The sequence below is a fragment of the Myotis daubentonii genome, chromosome 11 (assembly GCF_963259705.1).
Source record: "Myotis daubentonii chromosome 11, mMyoDau2.1, whole genome shotgun sequence".
NCBI classification, from domain to species: Eukaryota; Metazoa; Chordata; class Mammalia; order Chiroptera; family Vespertilionidae; genus Myotis; species Myotis daubentonii.
The window spans coordinates 76,790,131-76,808,115 of NC_081850.1; the positions used below are offsets into that span (position 1 = coordinate 76,790,131).

A 17,985-nucleotide genomic window follows, 5' to 3' on the forward strand; every position below is an offset into this window, starting at 1 on the left:
ACAGGCCACGGGAGGGCAGGATCATGGATTGGAAAGCAGCTGGCCTGGAAGTCGGCTCTCTCGGGTGCTGGGATGCTGCTTTCCCTCCTCAGGGTTAGATCAGTCTTCGGAGTCTGGCAGCCATTCAGGCCCCTTAGAGCCCTGTGGCTGACCCCGGGGGTCCCCCAGGCTGTGACAGGTCCAGATCTCTAACATCCCCACTGGACATGCTCAGACACCCTGGGGCTCCACACAACGCAGAAGCCTGCCCTCTGCTAGCAGGCCCCACTTCCTGTTCGGTACCCAGGCACAGAACCAACCAGTGGCCGGAAACAGAAACACACAAGGCACCTGGCTGGCGTGGCTCAGTGATTGAGTGCTGACTTATGAACCAGGTCATGGTTCGATTCCTGGTCAGGCCCAGGTGTGGGCTCCGTGCCCAGTGTGGGGCATGCAGGAGGCAGTCAATCAGTGTTTTTCTCTCATTGATGTTTCTCTCTCCCTCTCCCTCCCTCTCTCTGAAATCAGTAAGAACATATTTTAAAAATAAACACACAAGGCAGTATGGCTAAATCCATTTATTCCGAAATAAAACAAATAGAGTCGAATCAACCCCATCCCCACCTCCTTCCTCTGTCATATGTTATCAATAAATAAGTTTATTCTTGCATTATAATAATAATAGGAGCAGCAGGGATGGGGTGCAGGGACTGGGTGGGCTCTCCCCACGCAGTCCCTGCACCCCATCCCTGCCGCCCCTATTATAATTCTCCGGGGGTAGTGTCAAGTTATCAGATCACCATGATCTTCACGCCAGCATCGCTATCGGCCCGGTAGAAGAAGGGGATGCAGGGATTCCTGCTCAAGCCTGGGTACTCCTGGGGGCTCTGCAGCTCACACAGCAGCTGCATGATCTGCTGTGCGGTGGAGTTCTCAAGTGCAGCGGGGCCCGGCTCCACACCGTCCGCGAGGCTCACCTCGTGAAGATCTTTTGAGAAGGGCAGGGTTCTGAGTGTTGTGAGAGCTCCCCCCCCCCCGCCCCCCCACCTGCCCACTCACCCTCTCCGAGAGCTCTACTCACCACCTTGGCTATGAGCAGCTCCAGTTGCCTGGGGGGCTGGGGGCGCTGTCGTGGGCTCCCCAGCAGGGTTCTGGGCAGCCCCCAGGAACCTGCCATACCACTCATTCCGCTCACCAACCAGGCGCACCACCAGCTCCTGCAGCTCCAGTAGCTTCACCTGGAGAGAGAGGCACTCAGCAGCCACACCGGCCCTGGCCCCGCCCACAGAGGTGGTCAGGGGCCTACCTTCATTTCCTCCTTGTCCTTAGCCAGCCGGCTTATGTACTCCTCCTTCTCCCGGTGGCGCTCCTTCAGCACTGCCCTCTGGTTCTGATACAGGGTGATGTAGTCTCCTGCGAAGAGCGGGGAGGGCTCAGCTGCTGGGGATCCCCGCCCGCCATACCGCGCTCCCTGCCCTGGGCCCTGGCCTTCCGCTCACCAATAGTATCTGTTTCTCCGGACAGTTGAATGCAGCGATGCTCCAGCTCCTCAACCCGCTCCTTCAGATCCACGTTCTCCTGCATGACCTCTGTAAAGCGGCTCTGCAACCACAAAGCAGGGTCAGGGCTCAGCAGCCGCCTGCCCTGCCCATCCCCACCCTCCCTGGCCCTGGCCAGGGGACACTCACTCACCTGCAGCTGGTCCATGGCCACCTGGAGGGCCTGGTGGGTGTCCGTAGGCACGCTGTCCCCCTCGGGGCTCGGGGCTGGGGTCTCCGCCTCTAGCTTGCGCTGGGATGGGGCTGCCAGCTGTGCCAGGTGCCGGCAGTGTAGCTTTTGCTTCTTCAGCTCCCTGCGCAGCTGTGCCCGTTCTTCCTCAGCACTGGCTAAGGCCGTGTTAAAAAATTCCACCTGCGGGCAAGAGGTGTGTGTGTGCTTTTGCGGGGGAATGCTCAGGACAAGCGGGAGGCACAAAGGCAGAGAGGACCGTCCCATCACAGGGCCTCTATGGACACACATCTGTGGTTCAGGGATGGGGTGGTGTCTGACCACTGGCTCCCAGGGGAGGTTGGGAATCAAGAGAAGTTAGAGGGTAGAAACCAAGAGGTGACGAGGGTGTCCGGGAGGGACCTCAGAGGGAAGCAGGAAGGTGGGACAGGAAAGGGCAGGGAGGTCAGCTCACCATGGCCTCTCGGCTACCTAGGTCCTCCGGGATGCTCAGCTTTGGCCGCGGAGCCTCCTCCTCCATCTCCTCTCCATCCAGTCCATCGCCTGTTGGGGGCAGCCAAAGGGGCCTCAGACAACCCCAAAGGGAGGTGGAGCAGCCCAAGAAGACAGCTTGGGACCCAGCTCTGCCCCGCTGTCCTAAAGGTCGCTTCTAACTCAGCTCTTTGCTGCTAAAAGTCCCCTCCCCCTCGGGCTCTGGCTTCTCCCTCTGGGCGGTTCCAATTACCTTCTCCAGGCAGAGCCATGAGGCTCAGCTGGGCCTGTAGCTGCTGGTTCTGTTGGCTGACAGCTTCCAGGAGCCCCTAAGGGGCCAGGAAAGAGCGTGAGAAGGGACACAAGTTGCAGGCCTTCCCACTCAGGGCTGAGGGGCCCAGCACTCCAACTCCCTCACCTGGGTCTCCTGCAACTCTTGGCGGGCCTTCTTGGCCTCCTCCTGGCCCTGAACTTCCTCTTGCTGCTGCTGCTCCATGAGCTGGGAGTGCACCAGGACCTGCTTCTGCAGGGCCTCCTTGTCCGTGGCCAGCTGCTGGTAGGCGGCCACGTACTGCTGCAGGTAGCTCAGGTACTGGTCCCGCTGCTGCTGCAGACCCTGGGCCTCTTGGCTCTTCAGCTCCACCTGCGGGAAGATCCTGGGTGTGAGGGCAAGTGGTGGCTTGCTTCTGAGATCGGCACAGACCTCCTGCCCAGGCCTCTGCCCAGGCCTCTGCCCAGGCCCCTGGCTTCCTCCCTCCAGGGCCTCAGTGACTGCCTCCCTTGTCCAGAGTCCCATGCCGCCTTCACCAGGCTCATACCTCATAACAACCTGCTTTCTATTTTCACTTTAGGCCACAGGCTCGTGGAAAAGCACAGAGCGCCAACCAGTATCTGCTAAGCTGCACACTACAGGCCTGATACTCTACATGCACGATTCTCATTTAATCCTCAGACCCCCATGAGGAAAGTGCTAATCTCCCTTTAAAGTTAAGGAAGCTGAGCTTAGAGATGGGACGTGAATAGGGACTGGGGGGCTGAGGTTAGAAGCCAGGGCTGACTGCAAAGAGCCACCCACCATATACCACGTCTCTTCCCCTCTAAGCGAGCTCCATGCCTCCACTGGAGATGATGACCTACAGCACAGGGCTACGCACCTGTACAGGTCAGAGGGCAGCGGGCAGGGGGCAATGCAGTCACAGGCTCTGAAGAACAGCTCATCCTTGCCCAATGCCTCCCGCCCCAGAGGCCAGTGCCCGACTCTGAGCCCTTCTCAGCTGGGCAGCGTTACCGTCTCCTTCAGCTCCCCCAGCTTCTCCTGCAGCTGGCCCAACTTCTTGGCCAGCTCCTTCTTGACATACTGCTCCGTCTGAAGCGTGCTGGTGATCTCCATATTCTCGTTGGTCTGGACAGAGAGAAGCAATCTGCGGCCACCCAATGCAGCTGGAGACACCAGAATTTGATGTCCACGCCCCCTCCCCACCCAGCTCAGAAGACGGTAGAAGCAGGGAGGGAATCCCCCAACTCCCCGCTTCCCCACATTCATCCACATGGGCTCCCCGGGTCACAGGATGCCTTCATAGGCTCCATTTCACGTAAGGACCACACCACCCCATTTTAAAGGTGGGACAACAAAGGCCCAGAGGGGTTGAGCGTCTTGCCCGGCAGGGGAGGGGGCAGGCTGGGCAAGCAGGGCTGCGCACCAGCCTGACGAAGCTGTCCTGCAGCTCAGCCAGCTGCTCCTTGAGCTCGCGGTTCTGGGAGAGCGCGCGGCTGATGGTGGTGCGGTCGCTCTGCATGTCCTCCAGGATCTGCTTGCGCATCTCCGCCTGCTCACCCCAGCGCTCGGCCTCCTGCTCCAGCTCCAGCAGCCGCTGCCCCTGCTCCTGATTCAGGTGACTCAGACTTTCATTGTCCTGAATCTGGGCCCGCAGCTGCCCTGTCAGGACCTCCAGTTCCTGCTGTAGCTGTTCCGCTTTGGCTTGTAGCCGCTGTTCTTCCTCCGAGGGCCCTGCCGGGGGCTCCTGGGGTGGGGGGGCAGCTGAGGAGGCAAGCAGACGATAAGGGCCTCTCGCCTCTTGGTCCACAGCTAATTCGGGTTCCTCACCCCAAATCTTGGCTTCCTGCTACTAATCCCCACTCCTATGATGTTCAATCTTTCAAGACACTTTGAGTAGAGTTCTCTACATTTTCATGCTCAAGACAACTCTGGGCTGACAGTGGGCACTCCACCCCTTTTTTCAGATGGAAACACTGAGGCTCAGAGAGATTGCAAGACTCGGCAGCTCCTGGTACACACCTCTTCCCCTTTGCACAATGTCCTTCCATCTGCCCCCCTCCTCGGGGGCATTCCAGCCAGCCTCTCCAGCTCCCCGACATGAGTCCTGCTCCCAGGTCACCAGCCTCAGCTTACCTATCTGATTCCTCAGTTCGGCCAAGCTGGTCTCCAGCTCCTGCACCTGACCCATGCTCTGCTCCTTCTCCTCCCTCAGCTTGCACACCTGCCCAAAGCACGGAGAGTATGGAGGGAGGGGATGGAGCCATGGCCACGCGACCATCTCCCTCTCTGCCCCCACCTACAAACACACACGCCCAGCCCTGGCTGGTGGCTCAGTTGGGCAGAGCATTGTCCCTATGAGACAAGGTTGTGGGTTCTATCCCCGGTCAGGGCACATATAAGAATCAACCAATGGTGCCTAAATAAGTGGAAATCAATGTTTCTCTCTCTCTCTCAAATTAATAAAATTTTTAAAAATTAAAAAAAGAACACGTTACACATCTCCCTGCACACACAGGTGGTATGATTCCCATTCCACAGATGCCCAGAAAGAGCAAGTGACCTCAGGTGGGGGCCGAGGTCACAGCTCACCTGCTCTGACATCTGCTGCATCTTCTGCTGCCAGATGGCATTCTCTTCTTTCAGATTCTCTGCATACTGGTCTCTCTCCATCTGCAGCTGCTTCAGCAACTCCTTCAGCTGGAAGAGCGGGCGCAGAGTCAGCCGGGTCACCTGGAGCCGTTCTCCTCACCCCTCCCTCTGCAAAGCCTCACCTGCTCCACGTGTGCCTCCAGCTGCGCCCGCTCTTCCAGCGCCTGCTGTAACTGCTCCTTCCTGTCGGGGGTTTCAGACTGACTGGAAAACTGGACGGTGGGAAATGAGGTTAGATCGGCGGAGCCCCGGCGGTTCCACAGAATGCTCCCCAAAGGGTCTGAACAACTCAGGGTCCGTAAAGGACTCTAGCCTCACTTTATTAGTACCACGTCCACAGGTTTATATTTACTCAATTCTCATTGTCAGCGATTCAGTGAGCGTTCCAAGTCCTCCCAACCTTCCCGCCAGATTCAGTCCTCCCAGTCTCGGGTGCCTGTTACAGCTGTGTTGTCTTGGGGTTCAGTCACATATGGTTCTGCAACTTATTTCACTTTGCTGCATACAAGATATATTTAATTGTGTAATGGCTGCACAGTAGTCGAATATATGAATACAGCATACATTCGTCGTACCCTTCCTGGGGGCCTTTCAGATGGCTGTAGCAAGTGAGATTACACACCGGTGCTGGCCTTCAAAATGGAGTGGTTGGGTGAAAAGTAGGAGCAGCCACCTGAACCAGAGCACCCTGAGGCTCTGACGTCTCCTATCCCCAGCCGGCCACTTGTCAGCTGCCTATCTCGGGAACGGCAGTCTGCTTGCTGCCCAGGCCGGACCAAATTTGGAGACTGGTGTTTCACTCTGGGGTCCCTGACAACCAGGTCACATCCAGGACACAGCAATCAGGAGGGTGTATAGCTCAGAAAAGATCTGAGGAAAGACGGGGATTCACACACACCCCCTTTCAAAGTGTCTGCAGGTCTGTCTTGGCAAAGAGTTGAGGCTTTTCCTGTGTTGCTCCGGAGGGCAGACAGACCCAGGGGAAGGACGTTAGCTCCATGAAGGCGGAGTATTGCTCAGTGTGGAGAAACTGAAGAGGAGGCGCTCTCTGACCGGGCACCCTGACTACCTGGTGGCTCGGTCCCCCAAGAGGGAGAAAACAGACTCGGGGCAGCCTGATCAATATCATCTATAAAACAATGGTTTTCAAACAGGATGCTTTTAAAACAAAAACGAAACATCCCTAAACCTTAGATTCTGATTCCACAGTTCAGGGCAGGGCCCCGAGTTGTAGATTGTTATCAAAATCTACAGGATTCTCTGGCAGGACCAGAGCAAGGATCCAAGTTTTCCAGCTCCCGGCTGGGGTCACCCACAAGGACCGCAGAGGCCCCAGCTGGAGGGGGCGGGGACTCCCTGGGCCCAGCCCCTCACTTGTTGCAGCAGCAGCTCTGACATCTCCAGCTTCTTTTGCAGCTCCTCCACCCTGAGCTGCGAGGCCTCTTTGTCGGTCACCAAGACCCGAAGCTTCTCCTGCAGTTCCGAGTTCTCCTGCTTCAGGTCTTCATTCGTTTTGCTGTGGCCAGAGGCAGTGGAGAAAGGCATGAATAAAGAACAGCAAGGGTCACTGTGGCAATCAACCCACCACCGCCCTCACCACAGGACCACAGACTAGTGGCATGGGAAGGGACCCCAGGATCCAAAGTCACAATGACCGGCCAGAGAGAAGGACATGAGCTGCATGAGGTTAAGCACTGAGTCAGCAAAGCAGGGACTAGAGCAGGCTGCCCGTGTCCAACCTGGACAGCCTCCTCGCGGTGCTGCGTGTCCCTCCCGCTTCCCAGCACACCACCCGGCCCAGGCCCCCGGCACGCCCCCAGCACCCCCCGCCCCGCGCCCCATCCTACTTGTTCTTGTATAACTCCAGCTTTAGGGCATCACGGTTTTTGGTGAGTTCTTTGTTGTGCTGCAAACAATAGAAAGGTGAGGTCAGGTGGGCTGGCAGACGAAGAGTAACAGCAACTTTCTCACATGGAGTCGCACTCCATTTCTCCAAAGCTCTTCCAAGCCCATGTTCTCATTTGCTTAGTGAGACCTTGGTGAGGGTGGAAGAGGCAGGCAGAGCGTCACAGCTGGCTGACAGGCCCGGAGAGCGGGTAGTGCTGCCAGTACTACTACCAGCCTCGCCACGCTGAACCCTCCTGAGCACTTTACCCAGCGCTGTGCTAAACTCTGAATCCTCACAATCACCATAGAAACAGTTACTATTATTGTTCACATTTTACAGGCGAGCAACACGGAGCATTAGAGGTTAATCCACTTGCCTAAAATCACTTAGAATGATGGCTGAACACTCAGGTCTGGGGTGGGGGCACATTATGGGGGGGGGGGTTAAATTTTTATTGTAATCTTTCATATTTTTAATGGATGATACTGACTCAGCCCCAAACTCAAAAGGCACAGAAGTGACATGTCTCCCAGCCACCCTGTACCTCTCCCCCTGGGATTGTATGAGTCCTTTCAGATATGACGTACATCACACACACACTTCTCCCCTTTCTACACACAGGATAACATATTAAAAATACTGTTCTGTGCCTAGGACTTGGCCAAGGCCCACTGCCAGTTAAGGGCAGGGCTGGCACGTAGGCTCTGGGCTCCAAATCCAGTGCTCGCTCTGGACAGTACACGCCCAACAACCACAGCAACCAACTCATCCACAGGCTGCTTCTAACAGCCCACACAACTTGAAAGCAGTGGGGAAACGACCCAGCTGCCTGCGGACAGCACCCTCCATGCTACAGAATGGGCCTTGGGCCCTCGCCAGTGTGGCTCAGTTGGCTGGAACGCAGTCCTGTGCACAGAGGGTTGCGGGCTTGATTCCTGGTCAGGACACATACCCAGGTTGCAGGTTTGATCCCTTAGTCGGGCACATACATAGAAGGCAACCAATCAATGTTCCTCTCCCTCTCCCTTCCTCTCTCTCTAAAATAAATTAGAAAACATATCCTTTGGTGAGGACTAAAAGAAAAGAAAAAAAAGAACATTTTTTTAAAAAAGGGAACTGGAGGCTCACTCCCACCCCGGAGAAGCTGCGCCCCCAGTGGCTGGGTGGGCGGCCGGGCTCACCCTGTCCGCCTGCTTCTGCTGCGTGGAGACGGCACACAGCGTCCGCTCCAGGTCTCCGACGCGCTGCTGGGAAGACTGCAGGAGACCAGCAAGATCCTCCGCCTCTCCTGGAAGGACAGACACCGAGTCCGAAGAAGGATGGCCCCTCGAGGCCTGCCCGTGTGCCGGGCTGAAGCAGGAAGCAGGGCAGGGCGAGGATTCCCACCTGTTTTTTGCCTGGCTGCCTGCTGAGTATGGGCCAGCGCGGTCTGTAATTCTGTCTTCTCGGACACTAGGATCCCTATGGTCTGGATGTGAACCTTTGGAAGAAAAGCCAAACCAGTGCTAAGAGGGACACACACACCTAGGGAGCATGGGGGACACGCTCCGCCTGGCTCACCTGCAGCTGCTCTCTCAGGGCCCCTTGTTCCTTCGCAAGCTTTTGCTTATATTCCTGCTTCTCCTGCGGTGAGAGAGGAAACACCTCTGACTGGGAGGAGGAGGAATGAAACAGCAGAGAACCTGCCCCAGGTGCCACCGATGGCCCAGGACAAGCCCACCAATGAGGCCAGGCTGGCAGGGGGCAGGAGTGGGGGAGGAAGGGGAGGGTCTGGGGCGGGAGGGGTGGGCCCTTTATTTTTCCAGGCTGAGTCCTCCTCCGAGCCCCTCAGCCGTGTAATGAGCAGACAAAGAAATCACATTACTTTTTCTAGTTGATCTGCAATTTCCTGGTTCTGCCGTTTCTGTGGAAAGAATCAAAGGAAGGTGACCAGGGTTGTCCCTTTTACTATGCTCCCCGGACCGAGGAGGGATGACAGGGACCAGGAATGGCTTTTAAAGGGAGACTTGGAGTCTAGGTGGTTTGCTCCCTGGGTCCCTGAGGACACTGACATAAAGCTCTAGCCACGGGCTTTGAGAGGGAAAGACCCCCTGCCAGCTCGTGGTGTGGCCGGGCACTCACTCACTCACGCACCGAATATTCCGGAGCACAGCCCACGGGACAGGCTCCGTCAATAGCAGATACAGGAATGACAAGCACCTTTCCATCTTGGGTGTTCTGAGCTAAAGGGGACTTTAGAAACCCTCTACTTCTACACCCTCAGGACACTGAAGTCCAGAGAGAAGTGACTTGTTCCAGGTCAAAGACAGAGCAAATTAGGGGCAGAGTCAGGGCCAGGACACAACAGCCAAGCTAGTTCTTTCCCTGAACAGTGTCCCCAGGGCAAGTGTGGAGAAGGCCTGACAAGCAGGGGTGTACGGAGGACAGAGAGCAGGCAAAGAGGGCAGCCACAGAGCGAGCCATGCCACATGCTCCGCACCCTGGGGTCCCTCCAGCTGAGGCCTAGGCCCCCCCGCACCCCATTCTCCTTGGCACTAGGGCTCCCGGCCCCTTTCTTCAGAGCCCCAGATTGGCAGCGTGGAATCAGGGGACCCCACTGGACTCTTACCAATTCCTCTATCTCGCTACTGAGTTGTTTGTTTGTTAGATTGCTGGAATCCAGGGCTAGAGATAGTTCTTGGTACCGGCTCTGAGGCGCATGCAGAGAGGAGGAGTTGGAGGAGGGTGGGGGGAGAGGTAGAGAGAGCAATCGTTAGGGCTGGGGGTGTCCGGGCGGTCTCAGCTGGCAGCAGGGCACCCGGCCCCCTCCGCTGGGGTCCGGAGGCTGGCCTGCAGGGTCACTGGGCCACAGTCCAGGGCCACTCACCTCTAGAGCCTTTATATTAGCAGAAGATGCTAGTCCCTCCCCATTGACGAAGGATGCAGACTAGGAGAGATGAAAGAGCTCACATAGAGATGCTCTCTGTCCCGCTCCACGCCTAAGCCTCCGACTTCCTGTCTTCCCCAGCAACTGGCAAAATTTTATTTTCTGCCTCCTAAGCTTGCCCCCTCCTCCCATAACCCCTTTGTGCCAACCTCTCCTGGTTCTTCTCTCCCCCTCAACCCACCCCTCCCAAGCAGCTCTCATCCTGTGCCTCCTGCAGCAGGATGAAAGGAGGTAACTGATCTCGTGGTCCAACTCCTTCATCTGCAGAGCTTCAAAGAAGAGGCCCAGCGAAGGAACGACTAGCTCAACCTCACCGGCCGAGTGCCTGCTCCCAGCATCTCCCCTCCCTCCTGGGAACCTCTGCCTCAATTTCTATCAGTTTCTCCTCCCCATCCAGATCCCTCTGGGCTCCCGGTTCTGGGGTACCTCACATACGAGACCGTTGAGCTGCTGGGAAAGCTGACGCAGGCTCTCGGTAGAAGAGAATCTGGGGGTGAACACAGGAGTCAGGGGTGCAGGAGGCTCGATGGGAAAGAAGGGGTCATGGGCAGTGGCCTGCCCCGACTCCCTCCGCCTAGCAACTGCTGCCCCCACAGGAGACACTCACGTGCTTTCAGACAGGACAAAAGGAACATTTTCAGGATCATAATTCTGTTCGGGAAGAAACGCATGAGGTGAGAACAAGCCAGGGGTGCGGTGAGCCAGCTCATTCTGACAACCTTCCAGCTCCCCAAACTGAGGGAAAACCTGGCCTTGGCCGCCCCCACCCTAGTCCTCAGGAAGGGCGCTTGGCTCCTGGAACGAAGCCGCCTGAAGAAAGGAGGGAATCCACGAGGGCCAGTCCTCTGGGAAGGAAAGGGGTGAAGGCAGAGGGGCAGCGGGCAGAGGGGGAAGGGGCACAAACCTGAGCAGATGAAGCAGCGCTGGGGGAAAGGACACCGCCAGGCGACACGGTGTCATCAGGAGGCAGGGCCGCAGGGGCCGGGTGGTCTTTGGGCGCCTATCACAGGAAAGAGCAGGGGGTTAGGGGGCATGCGGGAAAGGCTTCTCGCTGCCATGGATGCAGGGGTGCGGAGCAGGTAGGACAGGTGTAGCTGCAATGGAGTGACAGTCACACATGCTGGGAGCCACTCTGGGGTGTGGCCAGGGCTCCCCCAGGGCTCGGGCCACTCTGCAGCCTTCTGGCCGGCCAGAGCTCAAAGCAGGACTGCAAGACGTTCAAGAACACAGAGGCCTTGTTCCCCGGAGCGCAGCAAGACAGTACCAGGCTCCGACCTGTGGCAGCCACAGCAGGTGGAAGGAAGGCGTGCCCTTCAGGGAGGAGGGAAGGCTGCCTGTGCCTCAGTGACCCCCACCCTGGGTCCTTGCTGGGCAGAGGGCACAGTGATGGAGCAGCGGATCAACAGCTGGTCAACACCGCTTTCCTCTCACTCTCCTCCCCGCCCTCCCCTCCTCCCACCAGCCACTGGCTGCGTTCGCCCGACTCAGGTCTTTTCTGGGAATGAAGCTTTCCAGCTAGAGGCCTCTCCCTGTTCCTGGGGGTAGAAAGTAAACCCACCCCAACCTCCTAGCTCCAACACAACTACCCAACCAAGAAGCCACCTGAGAAAGCAGAGGAAAGATATCCACCCGCGGGCGGGCTTCCTGGACAGCAACCCTGGACTGACCAGGAGCCATGGAGAAGCCGCTCTCTCTCCCCAGCTGGCCCCACCTGCCTGGCCAGAGCCCCACCTGCCTCTCTCCGGGCTCAGGCCCGACACTTGGTCCAAGACTCTGGCTCTAGAGAGCTAAGAGGCCAGATGGGCAAAGAGACAGGAAGATGGGTGACAAGCTGAAGCTTGAGGAAGGACAGTGCTAGGGAGCCATGAGCTGTCCCGCCAAGCTGGGTCCCAGAGGAAGACGCTGCACCGCTTGGGGGCGGGGGGGGGGGGGGCGGGGGGAGCTGTGCCTGCTCTCTGGACACCTCAGCTCTGGCCTCTGAAAGTCCCAACCTGCCACCCTCCTTAGAGCAAGTGCTGCAGAACCTGGAGGAGCTGTGGTGGAGTCCAGTTATTTGCATTACTGTCCACTCTGTGACCTTTGGCCCTGGAACATGGTGTTGCCTTGCCAACCTATACAACTGACTCTAATATGTAAGAACAGGGGTTCTGAGCTGACCGGACAGAAGGCTTTGGGGGAGGTGGGCACCCTCCCAGCCATGGGCCCCAGCGAGGTCTAGGTCCCCCCTGGCATCTTGGATTCCCACTCACCCCTAGCATTAGACACAAAAAAGCTCAGAGGAGAAAAGGTACTTTTCTAAAGACTTAAATATATACAACTGGACTATTTGTGAGCCACCAAGTTATCTCACAATTTTAAGTCTTATAGCTAAGTATGGAGATATAAGTCCATATAAAGAATATGCTCAGTTGGTTGGGCATCGTCCCATGCACTGAAGGGTTGTGGGTTTGATTCCGGGTCAGGGCACATGCCCGGGTTTTGGGCTCGATCTCCAGTGTGGGGCATGCAGGAGGCAGCCGATGGGTATTTGGCTCTCACGTAGATGTTTTTCTCTCTCCCCCACCCTTCTTCTGTCTAAAATCAATTTTAAAAAAAGAAAACAAAACATTATCTACTCCCCTCAAACGTCCCATTCCATTAAAAACATTTTTTTTTAATTCTCCATTATTCCCCATTTCTGGAAATGCTGTATTTCTGCCCGGATACTGCAATCACAGGCCTGCATTACTGCAGTAGAAAACTTAAGTGGGAAACAGTAATTGATAAAGAGAGGATTTAAAAACAAGAAGCCCCAGCTGGTTTGGCTCAGTGGATAGAGCGTTGGCCTATGGACTGAAGAGATTCCGGTCAAGGGCACATGCCCGGGTTTCGGGCTCGATACCTATTAGGGGGCATGCAGGAGGCAGCTGATCAATGATTCTCTTTCATCATCGATGTTTCTATCTATCTTTCTCTCCCTTCCTTTCTGAAATCAATAAAAATATTTTAAAAAACACACACCAAAAAAAAGCAAGAAGGGACTATGGGAATCTGCATCCTCATTTCCAGAAGGACAGAAGGATGTGGGCACAGGTCATGTGAATCCCAGCTTCAGGATTCCTTTAGGCCTGTGTGCCCTCCCCATGCCACTCGAGCTGACAAGGTGAGTCACAGCACCTGGAGAGACCTGACCAACTGGGCGTGAGTAGTCCTGATGACTGAAATACTCTACCACCCGCCAGCAGGGCGAGTCCCAGCCCTCCACCCCATGCTCCCTCCAACAGGACCTGGCCCCATTTCAGCCCTGCTCCTCTGGCCTGGCAGAGTCCCCCAAGGAAGTCAATTAAGGAGGAAGTGCCAGCATCACACCCGGAGGACGTCACCTCCTGGCCCGGTACACACCAGGCTCCCCGCCTTTCTGGAATGTGCTCTGTGCGCTCATAATCCTGGCCGTTACCTGTACCACACCCTTGGCCGGGAACTTCCATTTCCCTTCTCCATATGGATGGATGTGACCCACCTCAGGATCTTCAAACCAGACCCAAATGCCACCCCCTCCAGCCTCAAGTCCATTTAAAACCAACTTCTTCTCAGCTGAGCATGTGGAATGTTGCCACATTCTCGCCTGCCCCTTTCAGCACAGCCTGCCTCCCTCAGCGGGCATTCTACCTGGTTCCTCCCCTCTCTTCCTCGGGGCCCACTGAATATGGTTGTGTCCATATTTGATTTTTACTCCCTTTCTCTTAACCCTAGATAGCTGACTCTCAAACCAAAATTAATCAACTTGAAAAATTACAAACTGCTCTGCCGTCTATTGCTCTTTTGGGAACAGAGGCCCACAGGGCAAGACCTGAAGGTTTGGTTTTATTTAACCTCTTAGTCTGAGAGCACCACTGGTCATTCAAAAACTTGGAAGGTCAAAAAACTCAAAACCCACACACCTGTTCTGGAAGCTATTCCCAAATTACCTTTAACCTTCAAGGTGCATCTCACCTGCTCCAAGGTGATAGAAGAGGTGGGGGAAGAAAACAAACCCAGTCAACCCAGCAGGTGGAAAAGCAGACACGGACAGGCCGAGGGTTAATGAGAGCAACAGAGAGTGAAGAACCCCCCAAACCAGAGAAGCCTCGGGCACATGCACAGCTGGGAGGGAACACGCCAGAGCGGGGCTCAGCACTGCCTCACCTTCCAATCGTCCAATGGGGAGAGCGCTACCCCATTGGAATGGTTAAGGTCGCACACCAACACCTTCAGAATATCCTGAATCTACAGGAAGCGAAAAGGCAAAAACAAGGGCGGGGGACAAAGAGAAAAGTGGCTTAGAGAGAGGCAAGAGAGTCAGGGAAGGAAGAAGAGATGGGTTCGGGGAAATTAAATGCTACAGAAAGAGAAGGGGATCAATACCATGGCCGGCGCCATCTTTCCAGACAGACACTTGCTGCCTTGCCACAGGCAGAAATCAACGCACATGAACAACAGCCCCCTGAGCGAGGCAGTCACATAGAGTGGAGTCACCCGACTAGTGCAGCTCTGAATACGCCCATCACACCCTCTCCTCAGGCCCAGGATGCCAGGGACGAATCTGGCAGGGCTCCAGACCCCCACCTCCACTTTAAAAACCAGGCTTCCGAGTAAAGGGTTGATTGAACAAAAGGGATTACAGCTAAAAATAAGTTTGAAAGACACTAATCTGATCCAATAATATCATCTCACAAATGAGGAAACTGAGGCCAGGTGGAGGAAGTGATTTTCCTGAGGCCGCCCAGAGATAGGCTCAAGACTCCGAATCCAGCGCCTGGGGCTCCTGACTGTACCCTGGGGCTCCTCACCGTACCCTGGGGCTCTCCTCACTGTACCCTGGGGCTCTCCTCACTGTACCCTGGGGCTCCTCACTGTACCCTGGGGCTCCTCACTGTACCCTGGGGCTCCTCACCGTACCCTGGGGCTCTCCTCACTGTACCCTGGGGCTCCTCACCGTACCCTGGGGCTCCTGACTGTACCCTGGGGCTCTCCTCACCGTACCCTGGGGCTCTCCTCACCGTACCCTGGGGCTCTCCTCACCGTACCCTGGGGCTCTCCTCACCGTACCCTGGGGCTCCTCACTGTACCCTGGGGCTCCTCACCGTATCCTGGGGCTCCTCACTGTACCCTGGGGCTCTCCTCACTGTACCCTGGGGCTCCTCACCGTACCCTGGGGCTCTCCTCACTGTACCCTGTGGCTCCTCACTGTACCCTGGGGCTCCTCACTGTACCCTGGGGCTCTCCTCACTGTACCCTGGGGCTCCTCACTGTACCCTGGGGCTCCTCACTGTACCCTGGGGCTCTCCTCACTGTACCCTGGGGCTCCTCACTGTACCCTGGGGCTCTCCTCACCGTACCCTGGGGCTCCTCACTGTACCCTGGGGCTCCTCACTGTACCCTGGGGCTCTTTTGCTGGCTGTTCTCACAGCCTGGCTTCCCCTGGAGACTGGGGATGAGAAAAACCACCAGATAAGCAGGACCAGTAGCAACTACCCTTTACTGGATCTTTACCCCACACCAGGCCCTATATTAAGGGATTAATATAAAAAAAACAATGTCATTTAAGCTTCATAAATGTAAGACAATATTACCCTGATTTTACTGATGTGGAAACACAGGCCCAAATAGCTTAAACAATTTGCCCCAAACCATATTCCTAGCAGAAGGAGGGGGAGAATTAAGAATTCAAGCCCGGCCATAGTGGCTCAGTTGGTTGAGCATCATCCTGTGCAATGGAAGCTTGCAAGTTCCATTCCTGGTCAGGACATATACCTGGGTTGCAGGTTCAATCCCTGATTGGGGCACATACAGAAGGCAACCAACAGATGTTTTTTTCTCTCTCTCCTTTCCTCGCTCTAAGCATGTCCTCGGGTGAAAATTTTTAAAAAGGGGGGACAAAGGGGAGAAAATGGGGGACATCTGTAATACCCTCAACAATAAAAATTAATTTAAAAATAAAAAGAATTCAAACTCAGAATTCTTAACCAGTACTAGATACTCCTTCCACAATCTTAAACCTCTACCCTCTACTGCCCTCTGAGCACCCTACCCCCGGAAGCCAAGACTCACATCCTCAGGCGAGTGACCATCAGCAGTGGTTGTCTCGGGGCTACTGCCATTTTTAACCTTCTTTTTCTTCTTAGCTCCTGACGGAGCACCAATGCCTCGCTGCTGCTGGAATTCTCTCAACTGCAAAAAGGAAAAGCGGTGAGACTCATGACAGCTACAAACCCCTGGATTTACATCTCACAGTTTAAAAAAATACTCATATCCACCATCTGATTTAATGCCACAACCACCCTACAAGGTGTTGCAATTCTTCCCTAATGACTGAAGAAATGGACTGATAATAAAGCTTTTTTTTTTTTTTTTTTAAAGGCAGTAATAGCATTTAAACTAAGTCTTCTGACTCTGAGTTCAGGGGGTTACGCCATAAATCAGTAGCTGCCAGGGGACAAAACCAGAGGTAGAAGGGGTTATCGTTTAAGTGATCAGACATAAGGGCCCTTCTTCATGCATCTGTTGGAGATGTGCACCACTGCTTCTCAAACTTTTGCACCAGTGTAGCTTAATGGCAGGAGGCAGTGAAGGCGCGCCCCTAGAGAATCTGGGATGGTAACAGAAATAAGACAACCCAAGCACCATTTCAGAGAAGTCTATTATAATCTTACAAATCTACGTAAATGTCATCCCTAAGTATTCTATATATATAAAAGCCAAAGCAACCGAACAAACCAGTCGACCAGTCACTGTGACGCACACTGACCACCAGGGGGAAGACACTTCATGCAGGAGCTGCCCCCTGGTAGTCAGTGGCTCCCACAGCCAACCTCCCACGGTCCCTCCCCCCACAGGCCGGCCAACCTCCCATAACCCCGATTGGCCCTGATTGGCGGCCAGACTGAGGGACCCCATGCGTGCACGAATTCGTGCACTGGGCTTCTAGTATTAAAAGGCTTTTCCTCTCTCAAGAGAATCCAGCAAAACTGGTGCTATTTCTCCTGCGGCACTCAGAGCACTCCATGTTGAGATGAGGCTTGGGAAAGATTCCCAGCTGGGAAGTGCAGGGCTCCACAGAGGATAAGCAGATCTCACTCCGAAGAGCACTGACTGCGGGCCAATCTGATTCCAGAATCATAGGGAATTAGAACATGAGTTACGAGAATTCAGATTAAAAATTTCAAAGTCTCTCTGGAGAGTTAGAAACCTGGGAGAAAACCAAACTAAACAAAAGACATTCTCCCCATCGACACCCAGAGATGTCAACGTTTCAAGCTCACCAGTGCAATGCAGGCTTTTCACGCTATCAGTGTCTACGGATGACGTACAGTCTGGAGTCAGGGAGCCTGAAACCTCTCTGACCTAATAAGTCCCATAGTCCCGAGTCCCCTTGAAGCTGGAAATTTGGGCCGTGACCAGAGAACCGGAAAGGGGATGAAAACACTAGGAGACTGGGTCGTCACATCAAACACGGGGCTTAGGGCGATAATGACAGTTTCCAGGGGGATTGTGACATAACTACATTCCACTCCTCCCAACCGACGCGCCCGAGTCGCCGCTCCGCGCTGGGGGAAGGGAGCGCCGGGCCCGGATCCGGGTCCCTGGAGATAGCAAGCCCTGGGAGCCCAGGGAGCCCAGGAGGTCCGGTTCTGGGCGGCAGGAGGCGAGGGCCGAGCCTGGAGCCGGGAACCTCGGGGGTCACCAGCCCAAAGTCACCCGGGGCGGACAAGCGAGGGCGGGAGCTGGGCTGCGGGGGTGGGGGGGCGGGGCTGGTGAGAAGACTTTCGGGGGGGACGCCTAGGGGCGCCCGGGGTCTGGCCCCGTGTGCCTCTAGAGGCAGCACAGACCCTGACCACGGTCCGGCCGTCAAGGGACCTTGGGCTAAGTCGGGGAGCCGCGACTCGGCGCCTTTTACCTTTTTCCTGGCCTCCGCCAATTTTTTCTGTCGGACTTCTTCCGACATCTCGGGAAGGGGAGGGAGACGGGGGGGCCACATCACCGCGATCCCGGAAACCACCTCGGAATTGCTTCCGGCAGCCACCGCGCATCTTGGCGATAGAAGCTGAA

At 55.7% G+C, this 17,985-nt stretch overlaps 1 protein-coding gene across 6 annotated transcripts; it reads right to left on the bottom strand.

Annotated features, from left to right (window-relative positions):
• Positions 1–542: 542 nt before the first annotated feature.
• On the bottom strand, positions 543–17,967 carry GOLGA2 (golgin A2). Of its 6 annotated transcripts, none has more exons than XM_059658192.1 (27): positions 17,834–17,967; positions 15,988–16,107; positions 14,083–14,163; positions 10,823–10,918; positions 10,526–10,569; positions 10,345–10,405; positions 9,859–9,918; positions 9,601–9,681; positions 8,857–8,895; positions 8,553–8,615; positions 8,379–8,472; positions 8,174–8,280; positions 6,952–7,010; positions 6,479–6,620; positions 5,227–5,316; positions 5,045–5,152; positions 4,589–4,676; positions 3,879–4,216; positions 3,467–3,580; positions 2,597–2,821; positions 2,432–2,507; positions 2,162–2,250; positions 1,672–1,890; positions 1,479–1,581; positions 1,286–1,392; positions 1,061–1,217; positions 543–967 (listed from the first exon to the last, which is right to left on the bottom strand). In XM_059658192.1, the coding sequence occupies exons 1-27, from the start codon at positions 17,912–17,914 to the stop codon at positions 771–773; spliced, it is 3,039 nt and encodes a 1,012-aa protein (XP_059514175.1). In that variant the 5' UTR covers positions 17,915–17,967; the 3' UTR covers positions 543–770. The 6 variants fall into 6 exon arrangements, with proteins under 6 accessions (XP_059514175.1, XP_059514176.1, XP_059514179.1 ...); XM_059658193.1 differs by having other exon boundaries at positions 10,354–10,405; positions 17,834–17,952; XM_059658196.1 differs by lacking the exon at positions 9,601–9,681 and having other exon boundaries at positions 10,354–10,405; positions 17,834–17,952.
• Between the last annotated feature and the right edge of the window lie 18 nt (positions 17,968–17,985).